The 26,331-nt window shown below is 43.3% G+C and overlaps 1 protein-coding gene and 1 non-coding gene across 2 annotated transcripts; one reads left to right on the top strand and one right to left on the bottom strand.

Moving 5' to 3' along the window:
* Positions 1-867: 867 nt before the first annotated feature.
* On the bottom strand, positions 868-7,823 carry HMGB1 (high mobility group box 1). Its single transcript, XM_068984331.1, has 5 exons — positions 7,695-7,823; positions 5,356-5,519; positions 4,986-5,131; positions 4,339-4,513; positions 868-3,279 (listed from the first exon to the last, which is right to left on the bottom strand). Exons 2-5 carry the CDS (start codon positions 5,503-5,505, stop codon positions 3,103-3,105), a joined length of 648 nt encoding a protein of 215 aa, XP_068840432.1. The 5' UTR covers positions 5,506-5,519; positions 7,695-7,823; the 3' UTR covers positions 868-3,102.
* A 9,951-nt stretch (positions 7,824-17,774) lies between these two features.
* TRNAC-ACA (transfer RNA cysteine (anticodon ACA)) lies at positions 17,775-17,846 on the top strand. Its single transcript has one exon. It is a non-coding gene; the product is annotated as a tRNA-Cys (tRNA).
* The last annotated feature ends 8,485 nt before the right edge of the window (positions 17,847-26,331 follow it).

The raw sequence follows: 26,331 nt of genomic DNA, 5'->3' as shown, positions 1-26,331 counted from the left end.
GGAGCAGCTTGGCTTAGACCCAGGGAACTTCCCAAGTTCTGGCAAGTGTTAGCTGCTCATGTCTTCGCTGTAACAAGCGGGCCAGTGAACCACCTTGCATCTCTTGTTGCACAGGTATCCAGAGTTTCCTAGCTTTTATGTTGTTTTAAAAGCATTTGAAGAGTCAATTTATAGAAAATGACAATGCATCAATGTGAAAAAAAATTTTTTAGATAACTTACACTTAACAGACTAGTTACTAGCCAATGGTTCACACTTGAGCAGCGGTTAATCCCAAGATTTAAACTGTAATGGATTTGTGCTAATTTATAGTTATACCATCAGTTATTTCAAGCCCTTTCAGAAGGTCTGTTACACTGAACAGACCTAAATTTGAACTGTCATGGTTTATATGATGCCAATCAAGGGAGTTGCCCACACTTTCCATTCAGAAATTTCCGTCTTATATTTCCAGTGCATCTTCAATACATCTGGATACTACCCTAATGTCAAACAATACTGAAAAAATCCCCCAGGCTGTGAAGGAAGTATTTGCTGAACATCTTGTCACTCAGGCACTTTTCATCTTTGAGTATTACCCCTGTGGTGCACAGGACACAATTTCCAGATTAAGAAAATTAATACAGCAAATATCAGTAACTGATAGCAAGACCACAAGGACAATCATAGTAACTATCCAGCCAACAGCTCCCAACCTTTAGGAAGTTTTAAAATCAGTATGCCAACTTTGTTATAGACTTTTAAAACGCAGAAAATACTATTTATAGTTTAATCTGATGTGAAGAAAATCTTTATTGCCCATAGTGCCGTAACTATTTCTAAACACTGAAATAGGTCCTCTGTGCGAACGTTTAAAAAACCAGCTCCAGTTAAAGGGTTTTCCACTAAATTATCTAAATTGCCTCCTACCTTCATTTATATGCGTTTTGGATACCCAAGTTTCAGGGTGTATCTTTGAATACTGAAGAGCTAGTATGTCTAAAGATTTAAGAGGGTTTTTGTCCATGTCTTCCTGTCAAGACCTGAATCCAGTTAGTTAACCCAAAAAAAATCCTTGTTCCCATTCTCAACATCTTCTGCCACGTAATACTCACTCAACTTCCTCAGGGCAGAATTTATCCATTTAGGATTGCCTACTAGCAACAATTTCTATAGCTATAGAAAACTTGCATGTAAATCAGAGATAACACCTTGTTCCTCTTGACCAAAAATCTGGTAAATTTTGACAATTTCAGCCTTCCTTTGATGTTCTCTCCTTTAGCTTAGAAAAGGGAAGTTTAGATTTATAATCACTATTCTGCTTTTTACTTACATGTGCCTTGCTTTGGAAAACTATCTTATTCAGTAGTCTGAAAGCAAAATTAGTTTTTTCCTAATTTGTATATACAGCAGGCTGAGAACACATGAAATGTCTCATGGAAATCTTTTTTTATCAGCCCATTAACCTATTTATAAGGGTGAAGTAAGTATTTTTAAAGGGATAAACTTTGGCAGCCCTTACACTTAAAGGATGTTGCTAACAGATATTAAGATAAAATATGTATATAACAAAAATCTTAAGTGAAAGCCATTTAACTAATATTTAAAACCTCTGCAATTATTAGTTTATTAGTATCATTCAGGACTCAGATGTTCAGTATTCCTCCTGAAATTACATAAACAAATGCAAATGGAAAGAATCCAAGTCAAAATTATATAACAAAACAGCACTCCATCACAAAAGCGTGTAAAATTACAAGAACGCTATTTTAAAACACTGGCACTTTAAGAGAACAATAATCTCAAAAACCACAAAATTGCCAAATTGTTCCCTAAACTGCTAAGCAGATAAACATATGACCCTAATGAATGAGCTGGAGTTTTGTAAAGAAAAGTCAAATTCAAATAAATCAGTTAATTCATACTGAAATATAAAGTGTCTTCCTCCCTTGTCTATTCAATTTATAAAGGGGCAAACCATAATACAGGAAAATATACCTGATTTAAAATGTGGCATATAACTTTAAAAGTCGGTCTAATTAATTAAAAATACCTTTAACCAAGGGTCTCAAGTTTCCTAAACAGTCTCTACTTGGATAAGCAGGAGAAGACATTTACAGCCAGCACTTTTTCCCAGAGCCTTTGCTGGGACAATCAACAAAAAAACAATATGGCAGTCTTGTATTTTAAGCTCACGCTTTTGGGGATACATTCTCGGGTCTTTAACGTGGGAACTGCAAATATAACTGCCATTACATGGTAATGGGAGTTAAAAAGTGTAGAGTCCTCATGTAAAGATTAGAACATACTTTTCTATTAGTCCTTCAAGGACAGACTTTCAAAATGTTTGATTCTAATAATCCCGTGCTGTGAATGGATTGGTAACTCTTCACTTGGTAAATGTAACTGGGCTATGTGAAATCCACTATCAGCTGGTCAAGATCTAAGTTTCGGTTATGGGTGAAAGCTGTCTCAACTCAACTTTTATTACCCTCACCACGGGTATATGCAGGGTGTGCAGACAAGAGCTGTCTATTTATCAGCTAACTATATGAAAGAGAAACAGTGTAATAATTCGTGTGATCCAAAATGGGCAAAAGCAAAAGACTAGCTTCCCCTTAAGAAAAATTTTCAGACCTATGAAAAGGACAACAATACTAATAAAAAAAATTGTATTTACTTAGAAGCATTCAGAATGTCAACAAAACAGCTGCAACTTTTTTCTTTTTCTTTTTTTGCAATTACAGAGTGGTATTCAGTTAACAGAACAACAATTATTCGTAGAAGCTGCATCAGACAACTGAAGATGAAAAAACTACCATCCCCATATATAACTAATTTGTGCTGTGCACCAACAAGAACCTGCTTTCAATTTCCATGCCAATTTACAACCCCCATACTGTACCAGGCAAGGTTAGTGGCTATTGAAAATACCACCAGGACAGGGCTATCTAAAGACACATTCGGTAGTGTGTTAACTATACAAAAAAAGACACTGTACAGTTTAAAAACAAATCTTACACAGCCTTACATTTCAATTTTTTTTCTTTAAAAGGAGTGAGTTGTGTACAGGGGGGTTAAATGCTTTATAGACAAGAAAAAAAAAACTGCGCTAGAACCAACTTATTCATCATCATCATCTTCTTCTTCCTCCTCATCCTCTTCATCTTCTTCTTCCTCCTCATCCTCTTCATCTTCCTCATCTTCCTCCTCTTCCTTCTTTTTCTTGCTTTTTTCAGCCTTGACAACTCCCTTTTTTGCTGCATCAGGCTTCCCTTTAGCTCGGTATGCAGCAATATCCTTCCAAAATAAAGGCAGGAAGAAAGTGGGACGAAAGACAAAACAGTTAAGTAAAGGGAGAAATAAAAGTAACATGGCAAAGCTTTATGGAAAAAACAAGGACTCAGATACACTAAAATACCATATATCTGCAGATTCACGCCAACTTGGACTTTCACAAACACTCATAAAAATATTATGAGATAACTGTAAATAATCCAGAGCTCATGGTATGACATTGTCTAATATTTGCATTGCTATGCCTCACTGAAGTACAACTATGTACCACATCCAAACTTTAGTTTATTAAAACTAGAATGTAGAGACTGATTAAAGGGTAGACACTGCCACCTTCTGAATGCAAAAAAGCATTCTACAGGTTTATACTGACAGACCCTAATCTGTAGCAGGAAATCTTTCCTTAAAAAAAAAAAAAAAGTTATCTGCCACCAAGCATGCAATTAGGTTCAGAAACATCTAGAAATGGATATATTTCTCCAAAATGACTAAATAACCTAAAATCTAACTTTACTTAATATTTCAATTAAAAGTATAAGGGGGGGTTATAGCTTTTTCTTGTATCAATTTACTGTACAGATCAAAATATTTTAAACTTTCTAACTTAGTCAAGTTTTTATATTAATATAAGCGAGAGAACATAAGTGTTTCAGGGTGTTTATGAACATTATAGATCTGTATTACTTGGTCCAGACTATTTTTATGTTGTGTGCCTGAACATTTAAAATGATGACATTATCTGACTCAAAGTGACTACCAGAATTTTCATAAATTCACATGGTGGAGAATAACAAAACCAGCTTAAGTGTATATGGCCCTTGCCCAAGACAAATTACGTTAAGTAAAACAACTTTAACAATTTATTTGATCTACATTCTTTGAGAGATGGAAAGGGACTTGCAGACTACAGCTAATGGTGCAGTGAATAGTTGTTATACTCAAAACTGCACCACATGTATCAGAAATCATAAAATAGGAAAATAAAGCTGCAGTACCAAGTACAGCTGTTCATCTAACATCTGGCATACTCTTTCATCACTACACCAAATCTGCACTGCTTACCTTTTCATATTTTTCCTTCAGCTTAGCAGCCTTCTTCTCATAAGGCTGCTTGTCATCCGCAGCAGTGTTATTCCACATCTCTCCCAGTTTCTTTGCAACATCACCAATGGACAGGCCAGGATGTTCGCCTTTGATTTTTGGACGATACTCAGAACAAAACAAGAAAAAGGCCGAACTAAAAGGAGAGATTGAAGTTTAGAATTGCAGGTTTACCAACAACGATGTTGTACTACTATATAAAAGCCGCTTCTAATTTCTACCACATATTTGACAGGGTACAATGTTATAAAATGCTAAATATCCCTCACTAGACTTAATTTACACAATTATTTTAACTTACAACATTACTAGTTGAACATACACTATTTATTAGTGTTCCAAATGAACATTCTGGAATTACTCTTATGATTTCTCAAGAAATAAAAAAGAATCAAAACTACGTTTAGAAGACATATTGGGTGAGGTCAGTATCTAATTTCACTGCTCTAACTAAAACTGCCACCCAACAAAAATTTTACAAAATTTAACTGTACCAATACCACTCAGCTAAGAAACTTTGATTACAGACTGGAGATCCACAGGGTGGCTTGCTAAATTTGTCTACTATAAAATACTTCCCGAAAAATCAAAACAGGCAAGATACTTACGGAGGCCTCTTGGGTGCATTGGGATCCTTGAACTTCTTTTTTGTTTCCCCTTTAGGAGGGATATAAGTTTTCATTTCTCTTTCATAACGGGCCTTGTCCGCCTTTGCCATGTCTTCAAACTTTCCTTTCTCTTTAGCAGACATGGTCTGTAAAAAAAAAATTTGTAAACTTAAATAAGTTAACAAAATTTTAACCAGTTGTGAAGTGTGGAAATGAATAAAATCAGTATCCTTTGCTAAAAAGATTTAGTAACCTGTTCCAACACCAACACCCACATTATGCAAATTGTACCGAGGCTTAAAAAAAAAACAAAATCGAAATTTGGAATTCAGCCTTTATTACTTACTCAGTAGGTGTTCAGCCCTCTTACCTTCCACCTCTCTGAGCACTTCTTAGAAAACTCTGAGAAGTTGACTGAAGCATCCGGGTGCTTCTTCTTGTGCTCCTCCCGGCAAGTTTGCACAAAGAATGCATATGATGACATTTTGCCTCTCGGCTTCTTAGGATCTCCTTTGCCCATGATTAATTATTTTTCTAAAAAATAAAAACACACAAGTTTAATGTTAACAATGAAATTTATGGCACCTAAGAGCACTCTAACTTCTTGGGGAGTCAATGAACAGCATGGCACTGGTTATTAAACACGGCACCGGCATTAACCCCTCACAATATCAAAGAAAATGCCAGGGATCGACAGTTCCTATAAGAGTCTGCACCAACCCATTAAATGGTCCTTCAGGGGGATCTCAAAAAAAGTGCAGACACAATGGTACGCTCATACCGTATTTCTGACTTACGTTCCTGCATCTGTTTTGAATGTAATACTTAAGTGGTCATTAAACATTTTTTTTCATGTAAGAAATCATTATTAATCAACAAATCCAAAGGTCAGAAAAGGAATGCTGCAGATTCATGCAGCTACATAAGGAGTAGGTAAGAGCCAAAGTTGAGTAGACCTTTCCGGATTACGGGCCAGATTCCCCGCTCGTCTAAAGTTTTCCCCATGATTGCTTTAAAATATTCTCTTCTCGGCACAAAACTTTGCCGGGAGGAGGGACCGTGGAAACGGCAGCTCGGACCCAGGCTGGGGCTGGGGTGGGGTGGGGGGGTGGCGGTGCTATCTGCGCGGCTGCCACCGCCAGGCAGCCTCGCTTCCTATCGGTTTGGCCCCGAGATGTATTTCGGTTCTGACTAAACACGTCCGGTCTGAAGTTTCTTCGAGTAAACAAGGATGAGGGACAAAAGCCACTCCTGCTCGTGGCTCGGGCTGCCCCCCGCCCCCACCCAGGGAGTATATATATATATATACATATAAAAGCCCTGAAAACTTGGGGCGCCGCGCGGGGCGGGCTTTGCACACCTTCCCGCCACCCGGGCCCCCTTACTCCCGCCCGCTCGCCAACTTCGGGGCCGCGCGCTGGGAGGCCGCCACCCCCCCGGGAGGGGGGGGGAAGGCGACCGGCCCTCCAGGCCCGGTTCCCCGCGCGCGGGGCCCGCCACGTGCGCCCGCCGCCCCGCGCAGGCCCGCCGGCCTCCCCCATTTTGTCGGCTCGGCGGAGGGAGCAGCCCCGCTCGAAATGGGGGCTGGCTCCGCCCGCGGCCGCCGGGGCCGGCGCGCACGGAATGGCCGCTGCGCGTCTTCCCCGCCTGCGCCGCCGCCGCCGCGAGGGCGAGCGAGAGAATATGGCTCCTTCCCTTTGTGTGTGTATGTGTGTGAGTGTGTGCGCGAGAGTGAGTGTGCGAGAGTGAGTGCGAGCGCCGGCGGGCGGGGTGCGCGGCGCGCTCTGGCGCACACACTCGGCCATGACGGCCGGGGGGAGGGGCGGGGGGCGCGCGGCCGGACCCTCCCCCTCCCCCGTCCGCGGTGTGTGTGCGCGAGGGGGGGGCCGCCTCGGGAGGCGCCCCCGGCCCGCCGCTCCCCGTCTCCCTCCGCGCGGCCCGCCGCCCCCGCACTCGGGGGGACGCGGGGCTGGCAGAAGAGGAAAAAAAAAAAGTTGCCTCGGAACTGCTGCGCCCAGCTTCCCCCCCGCCCGCGCCCGCCTTGTTTTCTCTCCAGCCAGCAGCGCCGGGCCGAGTCAGCCATGTTATCCAGCGAGCGCCGCGGCGCCGCTCCCCCCCGCCGCCCGGCCGCCGCGCCCGGCCCCGGGCTCGGGCTCAGGCTCAGGCCGGCGGGCCCGGCCCCGCGCCGCCGCCCCCGGCCCCGGCCCCGCGCCGCCGCCCGCCCGCAGCGCCCGCCCGCCCGCGCTCGCTCGCCCGCTCGCCGCCGGCGCCCGGCTCTGCGGCGGCCAATGCAGCCGTGAAGCGCCGCCCGCCCGCCCGGCGGCCCGCCGCCCCCCGCGCACGCCGGCCGCCCGAACGCTCGGCCCCGAGGGTTCAAAAACACGTTAAAAAAATTTTTTTTAATGGAGAAAAAAAAAATTTTTTTTTTTTTGCGCCAGTCAGCGCGGACGCCGCCGAGGGTGGAAACTCGCGGGGCTCGGGGCTCGCGGCGCCTCAGGCGGCCCCGGGGGCCGGGGCCCCGGCGCGGGGCAGGGCTCCCGGCGCCCGAGGGGAGGCTCGCTCCGTGCGCAGTTTCCCCCCACGGTCCCCCCTCATTTGCCTTTGTGTGGATCCTGACCCGCCGGCTCCCGGCCGCGGGGATCCGGCTGCCGCGCGGGCTGAGGAGCTGCCGGAGGCGCTCTCCCCGCCGCGGCGCTGCCCCGGACTCACCCTCCGCGAGGCACAGAGTCGCCCAGTGCCCGTCCGGCTCTCACTTGCCCCGGCGCTGTCTCTATGGAGCTCAATGTACTGCAATGGCTGTGAGAGCGGGAGCCAGACGCAGCCTCCTCACTCTCTCCGCTCTGTAACATTACTCTCCAGCCAGCGCCGCGCCTATTGGCTACCGCCAACTCACGGGGCTCGCTCATTGGCCCGATACCTCCCATTGTCCTGACCAGAGCCCGCCTGCTATTGGCTGTCTCCGGGGACACGTCATCAAGGATTGAAACAGCGCGCAAATCTGAATGTGTGTGTGTGCCGGGCAGAGAGGCTGAGGCGGGAGAGGCAGAGGCAGAGGCAGCAGCTGCTACGGGAAAGCAGAGCTCTATGGTGTATGTGTGCATGTGTCTAACCCAAGCCAGCCCCACACCCGAGCGGCCGCCGGAGCGAAAAGGGCCTGACTTTTCCACAAGTGTCTCCAACTCCTCTGGCAAAAGAGACACCCACAGACCTCCCCCCCCTTCTCACCCCAAACTCACTTCCACAGCCGTTGATATAAGAGGCCCCAGACTTTTAACAGACCTTCAAAAGTGAGAGCGACACGATGAGATCACGGTCCCCGAAAACCGGGGTTTCTGCTTGTGCAGAGGGGCGAAAGCAGCCAAGATTCGAACTTCTCAACCACATACGGTTGCATTACACTCTAGATCTCTGGAAAGGCAGGGCTTTTCCTATAAGAAAGTGACAACGATCCAGTCAGCCGCTTTTAAAACATCCCTTTTCTGGGCTATTAAGCCCGCACCGTCAGGTTTGCAGAGCAGCTGAAACCTTGAGTCACCCAACAGGCATTTAGTTTCATCCTTTTTCTTGGTTTGCTCGAGTTTCACAGCTTGTCTGGAACTTTTTATTTAAATACAAAGCCCTGTCTTAACTTCCTGGAAATCAAACGATTCTTCCATGAAATTAAAGTACAGCCACTTCATTTCGATACGGGGTACTCTAGCAGGAAATGTTTGGGAGGGCCTGCTAGAATTAGCAAATTCATTAGAGACCACATTTTTAACTGTTGGGCTGTTTTATTTGACTTGGTGTGGATTACTGTGATAATCAAACGAATCCTTGTGATGCTATCTTTCCTTCCCATCGCACCACTTAGTGCATCTATGTAACTGCTCTAGGGTTACAGGAGTTGTAGGTATATTGTTACCCGGAGGATTAGATGGAGGCAGAGAGTGCCCATGCCCAAATCCATAGGCTGTGGCTTCCCTAACCCACCAAGTTGGCTGGTTTTAACAGACAAACATATTGTCTGTGAGGAAAATGTGTGGGCTCTAATAACCAGTTCTGGAGACCATACGGTTATATCGGCCCTTTATGAAACTATTATCTATTGCTCTGTAGCCTGAGCAGACCACACCCCTATTCAGTTACAACAGACTTCCCTTTTTTTCACTCTCTAGTGGTATATTTATACACTTCTAAACCCACCAGCCAATTTCTCCAAATTTAACAGACCAAAGTTAAATCATTTTGTTAGTTTTTTTCATATATCCCATGTAAACATCCACAACATAATATGCTTTCTCAAATTTATTAAGCTATATGAGGACAGACAGAGAGATAACCTCTCCTGACTATGATTTTAATGCTTACTCCTTTAAAAAAAATGCATAATTGCTATCAGAGTTTATAGTCTTGGTGAGTGGACAATGCATGCTATATGAACATGAAAAGAAATAATACTAAAAATATATAAACTAGTATAATGTGCTTAAAGTTATTGGTGTTTAAAAAAGCAAACATCTAAAGTTAACTTTTATACTGTTTTCATACATATATGCTCTTCTTTACTTCCCTCTATTAATCTAATTTTATGGTTTATTTAAATCTAGGTTATTTTAATTGTTTTATCTTCTCAATGACTGTATTACAAAATATTCATGAGAATGATTACACTTTAAATGGCATCCATGATATCAAAATTTGACTATTACTTGAAGATTGTACTATCAGTATTTTCCAGGAGCAATGTTGGGTTTGCTCTGGATCAACCACGTTTTTTAGATACTTTTACCAGTTATTTCTAATAGCTTACTCCTTCCAGGGTCAGTTTATGGTCATAGAACAACAAGAGAACAATGGGCCCAACACAGGTTTCTATTTCAGCAGGATGCTATGGTAAGTAACAGGCACTGGATTTAAATATCAATAGACCTGGGTTCAGATCCTTGCTCTGCTACTTACTAGCTCTATAATCTTAGACAATTTTTTTTTTTTTTAAACTTCTTTGTGCTTCAAATCTTTCAGCTATAAAATGGAAGTTATCACTAACTGGTTGTAAAGATCAAACTTATTTTTCGAAGATTTAAGATTATGCTGACCTCTTTAAACTCATGACTTAGAAAAACTCAAGTGCAATTAGCCTTGAGCTTTTCTTCATATTTTAATTTTATATGAAGGCAATGGCTGCAAATTAAGCTTTTTAAAAAAAATTCTATCCTCAAACAGTACTATTCCTCATTCAGTCTAGTGATGGTTGCTTCATTTACTCCCAAGTATATCAGGGGCCATGTCACAAGGAAGGATATTAAGACCTCCACTTACAGGCACATTTCTCATATTTGCTTTCTGTGATACAAAGGGAGGAACATAAAAAGGAGAAAAACTTTCAAGTAAACCCTACAACTTCCAGCTTAGCCGGCAACTTTAATGTTCACTTATTTATGATATTAGACCCTCTCCTTCTATGCGAATCATCAGTTACAACCTGGCATATGTTTTACTTTACGGTTATTGAGAGTTTTATCCTAACTTACAGAGTTACCTAATTTAAAAAGCTTGATCACTCTCTCCATGCCCATTTTAGGCAACTGAATTTCATATCTTCATTAACGAAATTTATGCCCTTCCTGGAGCCAGCCTCTAAGATAGGTGAAGTGCCTCTCTTCTGGGATCCCATAATAGTCTGTACATTAACTACTATGCTCACAATTGTAATTATCCAGTTATGTGTCTGTTTGTCCCACTGCACAGCACCCCTTGTAGGCAGGAATTTTATTTTTGCATCCCAAGCACCTAGCAGGGTGCCTGACATATAGCAGGCACTAAATAACGTCTACTGAAGAAATGAATTAATAGCTGAAAGAGTACTTACTGCAAATTATTGTTTTAATCTTCCTCTTCCATCTTTGGAGATAAACATTGGGGTATTTCTAAATCAGAAGGCAGGAAAATAGAATAATCAGTAATAAGCACATGTTAGGATACTAATACTGAGGATAGATGTCAATGGCACCTCGTTCTTATAACTTAAAAAGAGGAAGATGGAGTTGGGGGCTGGAGGGAATTGCAAATATAGACAGACACATATATTTGTACTATTTACCAGCTCCCAACTAGGCCAAGGTTATTCCTAGTTGGATACAATGAATTATGGCAAGCCAAATAAGAATTTATCACAGAAAACTGCAAGAATGTCTGCCCAAAAGCTGCTTCCAATGGGCATTTGAAACTTAACTCTAATGTAAAAATAAAAATAAAAATACAAAAAGCATACGGGGCCCTGGGTGTTTGGCTGCAGGATGTTGATTCCTCCCCATACAATGAATCCTAAAGTCAAGCTATATGAATTCTCTTGTTGTCTGTCCTTCTCAAAAAGGGCCAGTTTCTGAAAAGGAGAAACAGTAAACCAAAATGTCTGAGGAGGTCAACCACACTAAGGCTCCTATACACTTAAAACCTTTTTCTCTGGATGCTGACAATACAGGGGAGGAATTCAGGAAGAGAAAACAGTACAGGTTGTGAACTAGGACACTGAGTCCCACCACGTGTGGCCTCTGGTAGCCATTAGGGTGTGTGCTTGTTTCCCCAGCTCTTGCTTAGGGGCTGTGATGCCTTATCTCACTCGTGAGGATGTTATAGGATTAAACAGATGGGCCAAAAGAAAGACCCAAGGAAGACAGAGGAGTGGTGTTACTGTATCTGTCGGTGAGCACAGAAGGGAAACTGGCTGCTTAGTACTTCTGCCTCGGCCCGAATCTTCTGTCCCAATGTGGCTTGCAGGTGGGGAAATTAGTGGTTTCAGCTGTGGGCAGATAGGTGGCTACACAAAAAAAGAGAAAAAACCAACAATAACAAAACAAAACGGTATGTAAGCAAATTTTTTTGTGTTAGGGGGGCATGCTGGGCAGTTTGCAGGATCCTAGTTCCCCAACCAGGATTGAACCCAGGCCCTCGGCAATGAAAGCAATGGAGTCCTAACCACTGGACTTCCAGGGAAGTCCTGGACACAAATTTATACCAACAATATCTCTAGAACTGCAATATTTCACTGGTGAATAAGGAAGAAAAATTACACCTTTTTAAAGATATGGTGCCTCTTTTCTGGTTAGCCAAAGAATGGTATACATGAAGAGGGGAAACTCATTAGTAAGTTTTTATAAAATGGTGATCTAAATTCAGAAAAGATCACTCCTTTAGGTTTTGATCTCAAGAACCATGTCAACATGCCAAATTCACATGCCCTATTAGAAGTGCCGTAAACCTTGAGAACAAATGTCTTAGCACACCTGCTAGGTAGGATGGCTTATAATAAAAAAGACAGACATGGCAAGTGTGAGTGAAAATGTGGAGAAATTGGGACCATCATATACTGCTGGTGGGAACGTAAAACAGTACAGCTGCTTTGCAAAACAGTCTGACAGTTCCTCCCAATAATATACCTAGAGTTACCATATGACCCAGCAATTCCACTCCTAGGTATGTACCCAAGAGAAACAAAAACGTCCACATAAAAACCCGCACATAATTGTTCATAGCAGCATTATTTGTAATAATCAAAAAACAGTCCAAAGTTTCCTCAACTGATGAGAGGATAAATACAACGTAGTATATCTTTATGATTGAATATTATTCATTGATAGAATACTGACAAACGTCACAACATGGATGAACCTGGAAAACATTATGCTAAGTGAAAGAAACCACGTACATAAAACCCCACCTATTGTACAATTCCATTTATATAGAATGTCTAGAATAGGAAATTTATAAAGACAGGAAGTAGATTAGGGGTAACCAGGTGTGGGGGCCTGTGGGGAAGGGGAGTGACAGCTAATACGTTTTCTTTGAGAAGATGAAAATGTTTATTATAATAATGGTTGTGCGACTCTGATACCAAAAGTCATAAAACTGTATGTATGTGAATTCTGTCTCGATAAAGCGGTTTTTTAAAACAGAATTAATGTTTTATGAAACAAACACAGAAAGAGACGACAGATCACTACCCACTTGTCAATCCTGTCCAGTACTTTCCTGCTCTTCCTCTTCATTCAGTGGACATTTCTTCTATTAGTGGAATTATATATTCTGCGCTTAAAGTGTATTTTTGCTACAAAATAATTAAAAGAGCATTCTTCTGGGGTACCTTGGGAGGTTTTCCTTGAGCTCTTGGGAAGACTGTACTGTTGGCTAAGCCACAAAGCATCGGGTCAGACTGTGCAAACTGGCAGGTCTCTCTGGCTTCTAGGACATGCAGATGCTCCATTTGGTCAGCATAGTGTTTTTAAAAAGGCGGATTTTTTTTCATATTAAAAAAAAAAATCCAGATTTTGAACAATCTGAGATCTGATCAGCTTGGCTCCACGTATAGGCAGGTTGATGATCCTGTGGTCGACCCCCTTGAAGGAGGTGGGTGTTCTGTCATCTGCCGCAGCCCCACGGTTCCAAAGCACCTGACCTGCCTTCTCACCTGGCTGGCCCCTGCGGACACCTGGGTTGGCAAGTCCTGAGCTGGGTCCTTAGGATTTCAGGACTACAACCTGTGATTCTGTGATGTTCTTTGCTCAGAGGTTCTTCTCCTGAGAAACACTATCATCACACAGAACAGAGTGGGAAACAGAGCCAGAGAGGTCCCTCAGGTGAGGAGCAGAACCATGTTTGACACTATCACAAGTAGCAGGTACTCCTGATGAGAAACAGAGAGTCTGGCTGGCTATTTGTCAGAGGCTGTCCTACAGCCCAGACAAAAGACTAGAAATTGAGCTTTATATACTGTATCTCTCCTGTGTGCGGGGCTATACAGAGATGATTTCATTTCATCCGCACAGGATGAAAATAATTGTACAAATAATTCTAAGGAGGCTTAGAGAGATCCCTTCAGTTGTCCAAGGTCACACAGCTAGTGAGAAAGTAACAATATTGACCCAGTTTTGACTCCAAAGCTGAAGTTTTCCCCACTAAGCCTCATGGCCTTTCAGTTACTAGCCCAGCTAATAAAAATTTAAAGACAATCACATTTTCCCACCTAAATATACCCCATATCCTCATGGGGATCTGATGTGAGTTTATAGCCTTGACTTTCAAGGTTTTTGAATAGGGCCCATACATTCTGCATATATAAATCTTGAAAAAGGTTTCATGAAACAATACCTACTGTTGTGATGGAGTCTGACTTCTTTTCCCTTAAAATCCTAAATTTACTTTGCAACCCACAAATAGGCCCTACAGTTTGCAGAACACTGCAATAAAGGTGGGAGTCAAGAAGTCCGTCTTCCATCGAGGGTAACGACAGCTCTAAGAGCCAAGTGTGGATGCTGCCTACTGATGGGATGGGACTGAAGGGGAGAAACGCCAGGACAGCTGCTGCATCCAGGTACTGCAGCCAGAGACCCCCCGCACAGCCAAGGAGGCTGCTGCCAAATCTGTGGGGCTGAGAAAGATAGGAGACAAGAAGGAAGAGTGCCTTGCTCTGCCTGGAAGATCAAGACAAAAGCAGGCGTTCCAGGCCTTCGGAGCGAAGAAGATGCTTGAACATCCCCAAGGCCTAGGAGAGAAATCCTATCAGAGCCGATAAATATAGGGTTCATCACCTTGGATCTGTCTTTGTCAGAGGCCAGGCAGTCTCTCTTCGAGCAGAAGATAGCTTTACCTCCCCACAGGACAGCTTTTTTGTTGAAAACAAACAAACAAACAAACAAGCAAACACAGCACCCAAAATGGCTTGTGGGGCTAAATAGAAGGTGACCACCAATCCATACCTGTTGTTCATGAAGGTGTTAAAAAAAAAAAATCAACAACAGAAAACCTGTGTGCTTTTTTCCCCCAGAGGTTGCTGTTGATCCTTGTTCTAAGGCTTCCTTTTGATTTCCAAGAACAGAAATAAGCAAGTAGGAAGGAGATAGCATGATTTAATATATTCTAACATACATACTACCAGCAAATTGACAGTCACATTCTGAAACAGAACTCTGCCTGAGAAACATTCATGGCATTTGACCAGTGATCTTGCTTCCAAAAAGTACTCAGAAAGTAATCAGAAACAAGTAAAAAGCATGAAAATTTGAATAAGAATATTAACTGCAGAATTATCCATAATGTGTCAACAACCTAGGTGTTCAATGAATGGCTTGGCTTGGTAAACTGTGGGCCATCTTCATGACAGATTATTATTAGGCTACAATCTTATGTAACAGGAGGGAAAGGGGCAGGGCACAACTTCTGAAAGAATAACATAGCCCAAGGACACAACACAAACCACATAAACCAATTAGATCAAATGGGACCAAGATGGCAGACAAGACTAGGCCTTGATCCTCAATCAGCAAGTGAAATGACACACCCAGAGGCACCATGACAATTCCAAGTGAAAGTGAAAGTGAAGTCGCTCAGTCGTGTCCGACTCTTTGCGACCCTGTGAAACTGTAGCCCACCAGGCTCCTCCGTCCATGGGATTCTCTGGGCAAGAATACTGGAGTGGGTTGCCATTTCCTTCTCCAGGGGAATCTTCGCGACCCAGGGATCGAACCCAAGTCTCCCACATTGCAGGCAGACGCTTTAACCTCTGAGCCACCAGGGAAGCCCATGACAGTTCCAAGGCACTGTCAAAATACCAAGGAGTGGGTGGTAGCCCAAATCTTGAAAATCTCCATCCCTTCCCCAAAATACCTGAATGGAATAATCCTCCCACTCATTAGCATATGAAATTACCAAACCTATACAAAACTAACTGGGCCATATTTTGGGGCCACACTTGCCCTCTGCGATGGCCGACTCTGTCTGTGGAGTGTGCTTCTCTCTGAATCTGAACCAATCCACATCTTACCTATCACTTTGTTTCTCAGTGAATTCTTTCTGGGATGAGACATCAAGAATCTGAGCTTCGTTAGGTTCTGAAACCAGGTACCAGAGGATTTTGGCTGGGTTCAAGTCCCAAGCAGGGTTGATTCTAATTGGTTGATGCAGTTGTGTCCTTGGGCTATGTTATTCTTTCAAAAGTTGTGCCCTGTTACACTTCCACTGCAAGGGACACAGGTTCAGTTCCTGGTCAGGGAAGTTCCACGTGCCATGTAGTGCACCCCCTCACACCCCAAAACAATTAGAAACAAAAAACCTCTAATTTCTTAAGAGAAGAAATGTGCTAAAAAAGACTCAAAGATTGAGATCATTTAAAAAGAGTTAGGCCTCATTACTCTAGAAATTCTTCCCCCAAGACAAATATACAATCTATAATATATAAAAATCATGTACATTCATCATAGCTCTAAGTTAAGCTGTCTTGGCAGGGGGTGGGTAGGAGGGAGGCTAGAGGGAGGGGATGTATGCATGCATATAGCTGACTCACATTGTTGCACACCAGCATTGTAAAGCAATTACACTGTAACTAAAAAAATAAAAGTTAAGGTGTCTCCACTGTCATCTAAATCTGACCAGCCTGTTAACACAGATCAGAATCAGGTATCTGCTAGAAGGAAAACTATTAGTGTTTACACGGAAAAACTTTTGCCTCACCACAGATGTGTCTTCTTTAATGACTGTTTCCCATAATTCAGTCCCGAGTCATCTTCTCTTTGCTCTCTTACAGACCCCAGGGACCAACTCCACGTGGAGTTTTAACCTCCATTTCTATGTAAATGACCCCAAGTTTCCCTTTCAGCCTTCGGTTCTGTCCAGGATCACACTGGGTCCCAATGTCTCAAGCCTATAGGTCTGCTCCCAGAGCCACACTCCATTCTCATTTCTCTATTTGCCAACTTCCTACACCAGCTCCAATTCTAAGAGTCTCATTCCTCCCTTCTGCTTCCCTCACATCAAATTCTGTAACATTCATGTCACTGTACTTTTAAACCATCCCCCATCCCAATTTTTTTTTTTTCATTTCTATTGCCCCCAACTGTAGTTCTGGCCTTTATTATTTTGTGGATAAGCATGGAGGCTTTGGAACTAGACACTCCAAAGGTTAAAATCCTGGCCTTGGCACTAACCAGCTGTGTTACTTTGCGCACAGTGAATTAACCTCTCTGAGCTTCAGTTGCTTTGGTAAAATGATAATGCCCCTTTCAAAGGGAAGTTGTGAGTTTAAATTAGCTCATATACATAAAGAGCTGAGCCTAGTATGCAAATTTCTTAGAATTCTGTAAATGAGCACCAGATGTTGGCTGTTTATTTTAGATTATTTCAAAAACTGGTATTTTTAATATTTTCCTAACGCATAAAACTCCACCGCTTAAAAACTTTCCATTTAATTACATTTTCTTCCCAATTAACTGCCAAATCCTCACTGGGCCTTCAAGGCCTTCCGGAAGCAGGCAAAACTTGTCCCCTTCTCTCTCTCCCATGGCTCTCCTAATTTCCAATCAAATTGGACCTTGTACTCTCCTAACTTCCAGCTTCTGGTCACGGTGTTTCTTTTGCTTTGGAGTGTCCTTCCCCCAACCTCCACTAAACCCAACCTGTCCTTTAAAACTTCCCCAACTGTTTACAGTTCTCAACTTGAGCTTTTTCATTTGTGAACTCTGTCACTTTTGGTTGTACCTTTCTAATGGCTTTTACAGTGTTATAAATAGAATGACCATAGATTATTACATAGTTGATAACCTATATAAATACATTATACATTATGTTGCCTTACCTATCTTTGTTTCTCAGCACTCTTTGCCCATCACAGGTATTTAGTAAATGACAGCTGAATGTCAGGTGAGGTTCAGTTTTCCGTCCACACCTATCACAGTGCTGATACGCAATTTTAATAAACCATGCCTACAATTTCCTTCCCTTTGCAGAATAAATTACACTCTAGTATGCTGGCTCAGATCTTCCCTGGTGGCTTAGATGGTAAAGCGTCTGCCTACAATGCAGAAGACCTGGGTTCAATCCCTGGGTTGGGAAGATCTCCTGGAGAAGGAAATGGCAACCCACTCCAGTATCCTTGCCTGGAAAATCCCATGGATGGAGGAACCTGGTTAGGCTACAGTCCATGGGGTCGCAAAGAGTCGGACATGACTGAACGACTTCACTCACTCATGCTGGCTCAAGGTATGTGGGGCAAAACCTACTGTTGTGTTGCCATCTTGGTTGGTCAAAACCTGTGGATATGGCAGCTGTATGTAGTTAAGTTCTATTCAGGTTGGTCCCTATTCTGATGGTTTGGAGCAATGGTTTTTATGAATTAGTGTTTTCACAGATTTTTTGGTTTGGTTTTTACTGTGGGAGGAGGTGTTATAGTTCAGAAGCTTGCAAATATATTTATTTTTTTAAATTCCCAGATCTTATTAAAAGTCCTTAAAGTCAAAACGATACCACCAATAACTAATACTAATTGACTGTATATGTGTGTGTGCGTGCTCAGTTGTGTCCAACTCTTTGTGACACTACAGATGGCAGCCCGCCAGTCTACTCTGTCCATGGGATTTCCCAGGCAAGATTGCTGGAGCCAGTTGCCATTTCCTCCTTCAGAGGATCTTCCTAACCTAGGGATTGAACCTGTGTCTGCTGCATTGTCACTTGGATTTTTCACCACTGAGCCACCAGGGGAGCCCAGTGGATTGTAGGCATGCAGCAAATTTTGAGGTTAACACAGTTTTTTGTTTTTCCTGCATATTGTCAGTTATCACAAAAATTCATAAGCTCCCCCAAAATAAGTCCTTCCTGTGTAGCAAATTCATTTTGGCACCAAAATGTGTGCCACCAAATAGTTCAACAAATTCAATCCAGGTTTCAGATTTGGGTAAAACCAGGTTACATTTGTATGAAACAACTCCAGAGTTCCTGGGAGCAGTGTGGGGGATGAGGGTGCCCTGTGTGGACCCAGCAGTGGTAGAACAGAAGTGGAGCAAGGTGGACCGGACCTGCAAGGCCCCCGCAAGGACAGAGCCTCCCCTCCGTCTTTTGGTCCCTCCCACACTGCTAGGGCTTCTAGCACCGGGCTCTGCTCCCCCTCCTCCCTCCCCCTCCTCCTTCCCCCTCCCCCCCCCCCACTCCTCCCGCCCTGCTCTTTCTCAACAATGGCTCCTGCTTCACAAACACGGTGCTTAAAGCACCTAGTTCCTGGGATTTATACTTGCCAAGTGCTGTGGGGAACAAGTTTTTCTCAAGCCCAGGAATCAAAAGGCACTTATTTCAACACTTGAGCGAAAAATAGTAACTAAGAAAATCAATAATTTCATCCCAAGCAGGAGAATGGATTTTTGTGAGCCCATCTCTATGGTTTCCTGCCCATCTTTTTAAAAAAGTGTAATATTAGTCTCTTGAACCTTTTTTCCTCTCGTGTTTTCTTACCTTACCTAAAGAAATGTAAACTTTTTGCAGGTAGAAACGTATGTGAACTGTTAATCGCTCAGTCATGTCTGACTTTGTGACCCCATAGACTGTAGCCACCAGGCTCCCCTGTCCATGTGATTTCCTAGGCAAGAATACTGGAGTGGGGAGCTATTTCCTCCTCCAGCGGATCTTCCCAACCCAGGGATCGAACCTGGGTCTCCCTCATTGCAGGCAGATTCTTTACCATCTGAGCCACCAGGGAAGCTCAGGAACATATATCCTGACCTAAATATTATGTGGTAATAAGGTGTCTTCAAAAGCTATGTTTCTTAAATATAATTAGAAGACTCAAAGAATATCTTTACGTGGCTATAAATTCCTTGCTGGTTAAAAGTGAGCCTCTTATCTTTTACAAAGTTTTTTTTTTTTTTTTTTTTAATGGAGCAAAAGAACACAAATGAGATTAGAAGAAGAACTGCTAGAGCAACAGAAGAATGCCACAGAGGTGAAGGGAGACGCCTACCAGAGTAGAAGCCAGCGCCAGAGTTCCACTCTAAAATGTTTCTGAATCTACCCAACATCTAAGAAATGCGGCCCAAGGCGGGTTGTGAGCCCTAAATGTATGGGTTAGATGCTATCTAAATCCACACGGAGCAATAAGAAAGAATGTACATGCGTATCTCCCAAAGCGAAAAGATTGGAAGAGGACCCAAGGCAGAAGACCTGCATTCTTCTACACTGAGATGCTGACCACATCACTGCTTGGAACTCTGAAGATTCAAGGACAGACCAGACAAGTGGAGCCAAGAGAGCCTGTGAAGGAAAGGAAACCACCGTCTTACTCTGTTCCAGCGCAGTTCAAGTATTCTCAGTCTTACATGTGCTACCAAAGGCATACGGTTGTCACAGTCCTAGGCTAACGTTTGTAGCTGAGAAAGAATCCACGTGAAACGCTTGAGAGAGCTCTTTTTAGGCAAAACTTTCACTTAGGAAAGTTTCCATGTTTAATCAGATCCCTTCCCCTTCCTCTGGTCTCTCCTTTACTCTCTGTTATCTAAGAAATTAAAAAAAAAAATAAAGAAACAAGGACCCATCCATTTGTTAGTGAGAGAATAAAGGGAAGGGCAGCATGGAGCTTCTTCCATCAGAGTGAGAAGGCATGTTGTTCAGCTGAAAGTGTCTGTGGATGGTAGGTGAGGGGAGGGGGCAGAAACTAATATTTACTGGGCGTTTACATATGCTAGGCACCATAAATGCTTTGTATGTAGTATGTGAAAGTGGCTCAGTAACGTCTGACTCTCTGCAACCCCATGAACTATAGCCCTCCAGGCTCCTCTGTCCATGGGTTTACCTCCTTATAATTCTCCGCTCCTTGGAGTGGTTGCTGCTTCCTTATTTTACAAAGGAGGAAGGTCAGGTCGCCTAGGCTGACCCAGTTAGCCCCTCTGGCTCCAAAGTCCAAGTCTTGTACATGATGTCCTGCATGGATGTCTCCTTATAGTCTCTGCTTTGGTATCCCAAACCCAATGATCTCAAAAAGGACCCATTTCCTCCTTGGTTCCTCCCTCTCCCTAAATCCCAACAATCAACAAATCATCGAGTCCTGTGGTCTCCACCTCTTCCATCTATGTCTCTGGTCTACCTCCCTCCCTCTTTTGGAAGACCACCATCTTAGTTCAAGCTGTGGTCTCCTGCTTGGGTTTATTCCAACAGTTTCTAACTATCTAACGTCTCTGGGCCTCAGCCTCAGAAAACTCCAAGTGATTTTTCTAAAGTAATTAAGATAATACAATCATGGTATTCCCTGACTTTAAAAAAATCCCTTCTGTGACTTCCCACTGCCCTTCAAGAGAGCCTCCAAACAGCTTAGCGGAGCGCCACCGTCAGCGTCTGCTGTCCCCTCCTGCCCAACGCCCCAAGCTCCCACAGTTCCCCGGGCAGCCACCGTTCCCTCAATCAGGATGACCCTCCACCTGCCTGCCACCTGCCTGAACCTTCAGTTTAGACGTCTCTTGCTCTCAGAAACCCCCCCTTAGTGCCCATGCTCAGCGCCCACTTCTGGCATCCTCACCAGGCCTGAAACTGCCCACACATGTGGCCTTCTAGTCTGCAAACCCCTCAAGTGCTGGGTGAGCTTTATTCACCATGTTTCTTGGCATCAAGCTGAGCACTTGGCCTAGAGGGGCCACTCAATCCATGAGTAAATGCTTAAACAGAGCGGGGAAAGTAATGAAGAGCCATGGGTCTAACCATCACTTTGCTACCAACTCCTGTATAGTTCAGGCTTCCTTGGTGGCTCACTGGGTAAAGAATCCGCCTGCCAATGCAGGAGATGCAGAAGACTTGTGTTCGATCCCTGAGTTGGGAAGATCCCCTGAAGGATAAAACGGCAACCCACTCCAGTATTCTTGCCTGGGAAATCCCATGGACAAAGAAGCCTGGTGGGCTATAGTCCATGGGTCACAAAGAGTAGAATACAACTAAACAACAACAAAACTCACATGAAAACAAAATGCTAATGACACAAACTACTCTGTGTAAAATAAGTAAGCTACAAGAATCTATTGTACAGCACAGAGAATGCAGCCAATATTTTATAATCACTATAAATGGAGTACAATCTATTAAAACTTTGAATCACACACACACACACACACACACACACACACACATGAAATTCTAAGCTTTCCCATCCTTCAGGTGGGATCTGCATCTCACCCCTCACTCTCCATCCCCAGCCCTGTAACCCTCTCCCAGGGATCAGGATAAATATGAGAGGGTTTCATGTTTGTTTTGTTTTTTTTTTTCAATATTTAAAAAACTGACCTGGAGGTGGAAATATATAGTATGACCTTTGATTCTGTAGAAGACTCTTCTTTCAGGTGATAAAGACTCAAGAGGATTAAACAGCCAAAAGATCTCACGAAGCTCACGACTGTGCAAAAAGTGGGAGATATGTATTCATGTGGAAAAGAGGAAAATACCAGGGGGCAAAGTCTCAAAAGTACTTATAAGGTGATGGGCTCTGAACTCCTATTTGTAATACAGGAAAGGCATCTTGGGGTAGACTGTGGGCAGCCCCCCAAAGACACAAACGTGGTGTGCTGTGGCCGTCACAAAGCCACCAGGCTGTAGGGTAAACAGAAAACACCGTTACCCTGCCTTGACTATACACTACTTCCTTCAGGGCTGAGGTCTGTCTGGAGATGGGTAACAAAAATAATCAAGAGCATTTCGAATTTATAAAGGTGGACTTATAAAGAGAAAAGACAGTAGACCTGTAATTAGCAGAGCTAAAGAGTAAAGGAGGAGTATGATGTAGGAAATTCAGTCAAAAACGCACAGTAGGGTAACCCTACACACCTAGAAACAGTGGTATCGCCTTAAGGTTGAATCAAAGTGAGAGGTAGGGACAATTGTGGGTGGAAAGTGTCATACGATATTATTTTAAGTGCTATTTTCTACTTACTATACTATTAAGTAGTAGTTTAAAGAAAAGTCATGGAGTTTTAGAACATGGTTGTCATCAGCCCCCAGTGTTTTAAATGAAGTTCCCAAGAAGGCCAAGGTCATAATATTCCGCTATGGTGGAGTAATAGAAAGAACCCACGCCTCCTGACTCTTAGCCTAGCTCATGCTCTTTTCTTGATTTCATACAAAAAGACTGTGACAGATGATTGAGACCCAAAGAATTAGAGAAGTTGGAGACAAGGCCTGATAAATAATGTACTGTTAAGGAAAACCAGAATCGCGTGTGCGGTAACCCTCCACACTGGAGGGCTGACATGGTAGAGTGCAACAATGTTTTCTCACAAAACAGACCTTTGTGCCACTGTTGGAGGCAGGAGACTGGCCTGGGTGACCTGCTGAGCTAAACCCATCTGGCTTTCTCACTCAGAGCGCCTATCCTCGGAACTTGAACGACGACACTGTCCACCAGGGCAGTGCCCAGACTGTTTCCCACTGCTGCATTCCCATCAAGGTTGGACGTCCAGGCCAACTCCAGCCCCTCCAGGAATGCTGACACTTGCTGGGTGGGGAGGGCAGACAGGTGCCAGTGGAAATGGTATGGAGGACACGAGGGCCAAACATCCCAGGAAACCCGAGCGATGCATCCGCCGGGAGCCTGGTGGTCAGAATGCTTGGAACCCAGGAAGGCTGAGAGCGGGAAGTATCTCAGGTATTCCAGTCCTCCCCTCTCGGCACTGCGGCACTGCAGAAGCAAGAGAAAATAAAGTGGGGAAACCTGTTGGACTAGACCGTCAGGGCTGTTCTCCTGAAGTTGGCGGCCACCTCCTGCTAGAAGGGATCTGATGGTTTTTCCTTCTGAGCAGAGAAGATGTGAAGACCAGAGGGATTCGAGAGAGCAAGTGAGCTGCCTGTTTGCCAAGATGTGTAGGGAAGACCTGGGAGGTGTGAAGGAGCAAGCTGCAACCTAGTCCTTCCAGGCTGAGGTGACGCCTTTGTTGTTGTTGTTTAGTCGCTAAGTCACGTCTGATTCTTTGCAACCCCACGGACGGTTGCCTGCCAGGCTCCTCTGTCCATGGGATTTCCCGGGCAAGAACACTGGAATGGGTTGCCGTTTCCTCTTCCAGGGGATCTTCCCGACCCAGGGATCGAATTCATGTCTCCTGCATTGGCAGGTGGATTCTTTGCCACTGAGCCACCAGGGAAGCCTGGGGTGATGTGTACAAGTGCACAAACAACATGCTTGTGGCAAGCAAAGGAAGCTGCTCGAACAGATACATACTTCTTCGGCAGAGGTATGCAGCTGAGGGATCAGTTTCCAAAAGTTTGTCTCAGCAGAGAAAAAAAGAACCCCAAATGTTTCACCTTTTTATTCAAGCTTGTCTTCCTTCTCCTAGTCCATCTTATGTTAACGAAAAGACGTTCTAATGGGAGAAGTAAGGAATACCAGGAATGATCAAAGAGAAAGGTGTGAGCATGAAGCTGGAGGACAGATAAATGCAGGTGAGTGAGAGACACGTGGGCGCCTGTGTGGGGGGGAACAGATCACGGCATTCTTCCCTCTAACACCTTGCAGGACAAGGAAGTGACTGTTTTCAACTACGTGCATGTGTGCGTGCTTAGTCGCTTCAGTCGTGTCCAACTCTGCGACCCTGTGGACTGTAGCCTGCCAGACTCCTCTGTCCATGGATTCTCTAGGCAAGAATACTGGAGTGGGTTGCCATGCCCTCCTCCCGGGGATCTTCCTGACCCAGGGATCGAAACCTCATCTCCTGTGTCTCCTGCACTGCAGGTGGATTTTTTACCGCTGAGCCACTGGGTCAGCCCTTTTCAACTATGTACCTGTCCACTAATAACCTCTACCTCCCAGAGGCTAGCACTACTGGCTCACCAGGCCCACAGTGAGGTTTGAGTTTAGCATTTTACCTCTGTGTCTTAATCTGCAAGGAGTGGGATTAAATATTCAGCAAAGAGCAGACCACAGGAGTTGGCTTTGCTGGACACACTTCTGGGGGCGATGACCAAATAGGAATGCTCTTTTATTCCACCTTTTTCTCTGGGAGGGGCAGAGACTCATGAGGATTTATGCAGACATTTGCAGAAAAAAAATAAGTATTCCAATTGAATTCTGACTTGGTGATTTTGAACAACCTATATATAAACTTCGTGTAATGCAATATCTGAGACATAAGGTATTTATCTTTTCATTGTAAGAAAGAAGCTAAATTACCTTTTTCCTCTTTATCATTCCCCCTCCCACTCCGTTTTTCTTTCCAAAAGTTGCCATATCTATTTTATTTAATGGTCTAAAAAGGTGGCATCACATTTGGTATTCCACAAAGCGGAAATGGAAAAATTATTAAAAAGTGAAGAAAGACAGCATTGCTTGCTTAGAAAATAAGATGTATGAACCGTTAAGAATGGGAAAACACCAGCTACTATGGCAGAGAGAAGACATTTTTGCCAAATTTAGAACCCACTTGAAAATCACGGGTTCTAAGTTTAGAACTGAACTAAAAAACTTGAGCTCACATTGCATTTGGCATTCGTTAAAAAAAAAATTCTAAAATACTAATTAAAGGAAAAAAATTATTCTCTTAGTAGTTCTAGAAGCAGGGAATTATTTTCAAACAAATTCTTTATTGGCTCAATAGACTGGCCTGCACTTAAAAAAGAAACACTTTTTTTCTAATTAAATTTTCCTTACAAAATAATGATTTAAAATCAAGAGGAAAAGCAGTCTGCCAAAGTCTTTAAAGAGCTACAGAATTGTTGGACCCAGACCTTGGACCCAAACAAATATACCAGGTGGTCATACAAACTTTGTATTTATATATTAGTTGGTGTCCAAGATAGAAGCAATTACATCTACTGCTGATAAACTTTAATAAAAATGCAATAAAACTGGAAAATATCACTCTAAACAAAACAAAGACAATCGCTTAACAGCATTATTTTTATTTTCTAATTTAGTTGTTTAGTCACTAAGTCATATCCAACTCTTTTGCGACCCCACGGATTGTAGTCCGCCAGGCTCTTCTGTCCGTGGGATTTCCCAGGCAAGAATACTGGAGTGTGTTGCCATGCTAAGCTAATTATTGCAACATCACTAAGAAATGGATCAGAACTGCTGCTCTGGTGAAGACTATAAAAAGTTTCAGACTCTAAAGGTCCAAAGTAATAAAATCAAGAAGTAATAGTGAGTACACAGTGTTTAAAAGGCATCCACTGGCTTAACATGATTTCAACAACTTACATAGTTATGGAAAACTTAAACCTGACTTGTGCCATCTTACACATGCATACAGACACACACACACAAACACACATCTATAGATAAATAGATAATAGCCTGAGAACCTGAATTCCAATAATTACACTAGAGGTTAATATTTGCCACAGCAAGTACTTAAAAACACAAAATTTGGGGGAAAAACTTGTTTTTCTTTCTGTTTATTGCCATGGAATCTGAATACATTTCTGAGAGACCTTAGGGATCAGGCTTAGCAACTGGTGCATTTGACACTCTTCCTTCAACAAGATCATTACCTCAGCAGTTCAAAACCCTGTAACTTTAATTTCAGGCACTTTCAAAAACTCCTGTTGAGGAACGTAAGATTAGTTCTTGAGGTGACTGACTTTATTT

Source organism: Capricornis sumatraensis, chromosome 12 (genome assembly GCF_032405125.1).
Source record: "Capricornis sumatraensis isolate serow.1 chromosome 12, serow.2, whole genome shotgun sequence".
In the NCBI taxonomy this organism is placed as follows: Eukaryota; Metazoa; Chordata; class Mammalia; order Artiodactyla; family Bovidae; genus Capricornis; species Capricornis sumatraensis.
The sequence above is the reverse complement of the archived record's forward strand: the minus strand, read 5'-3'. Positions and strand labels throughout refer to the sequence as shown.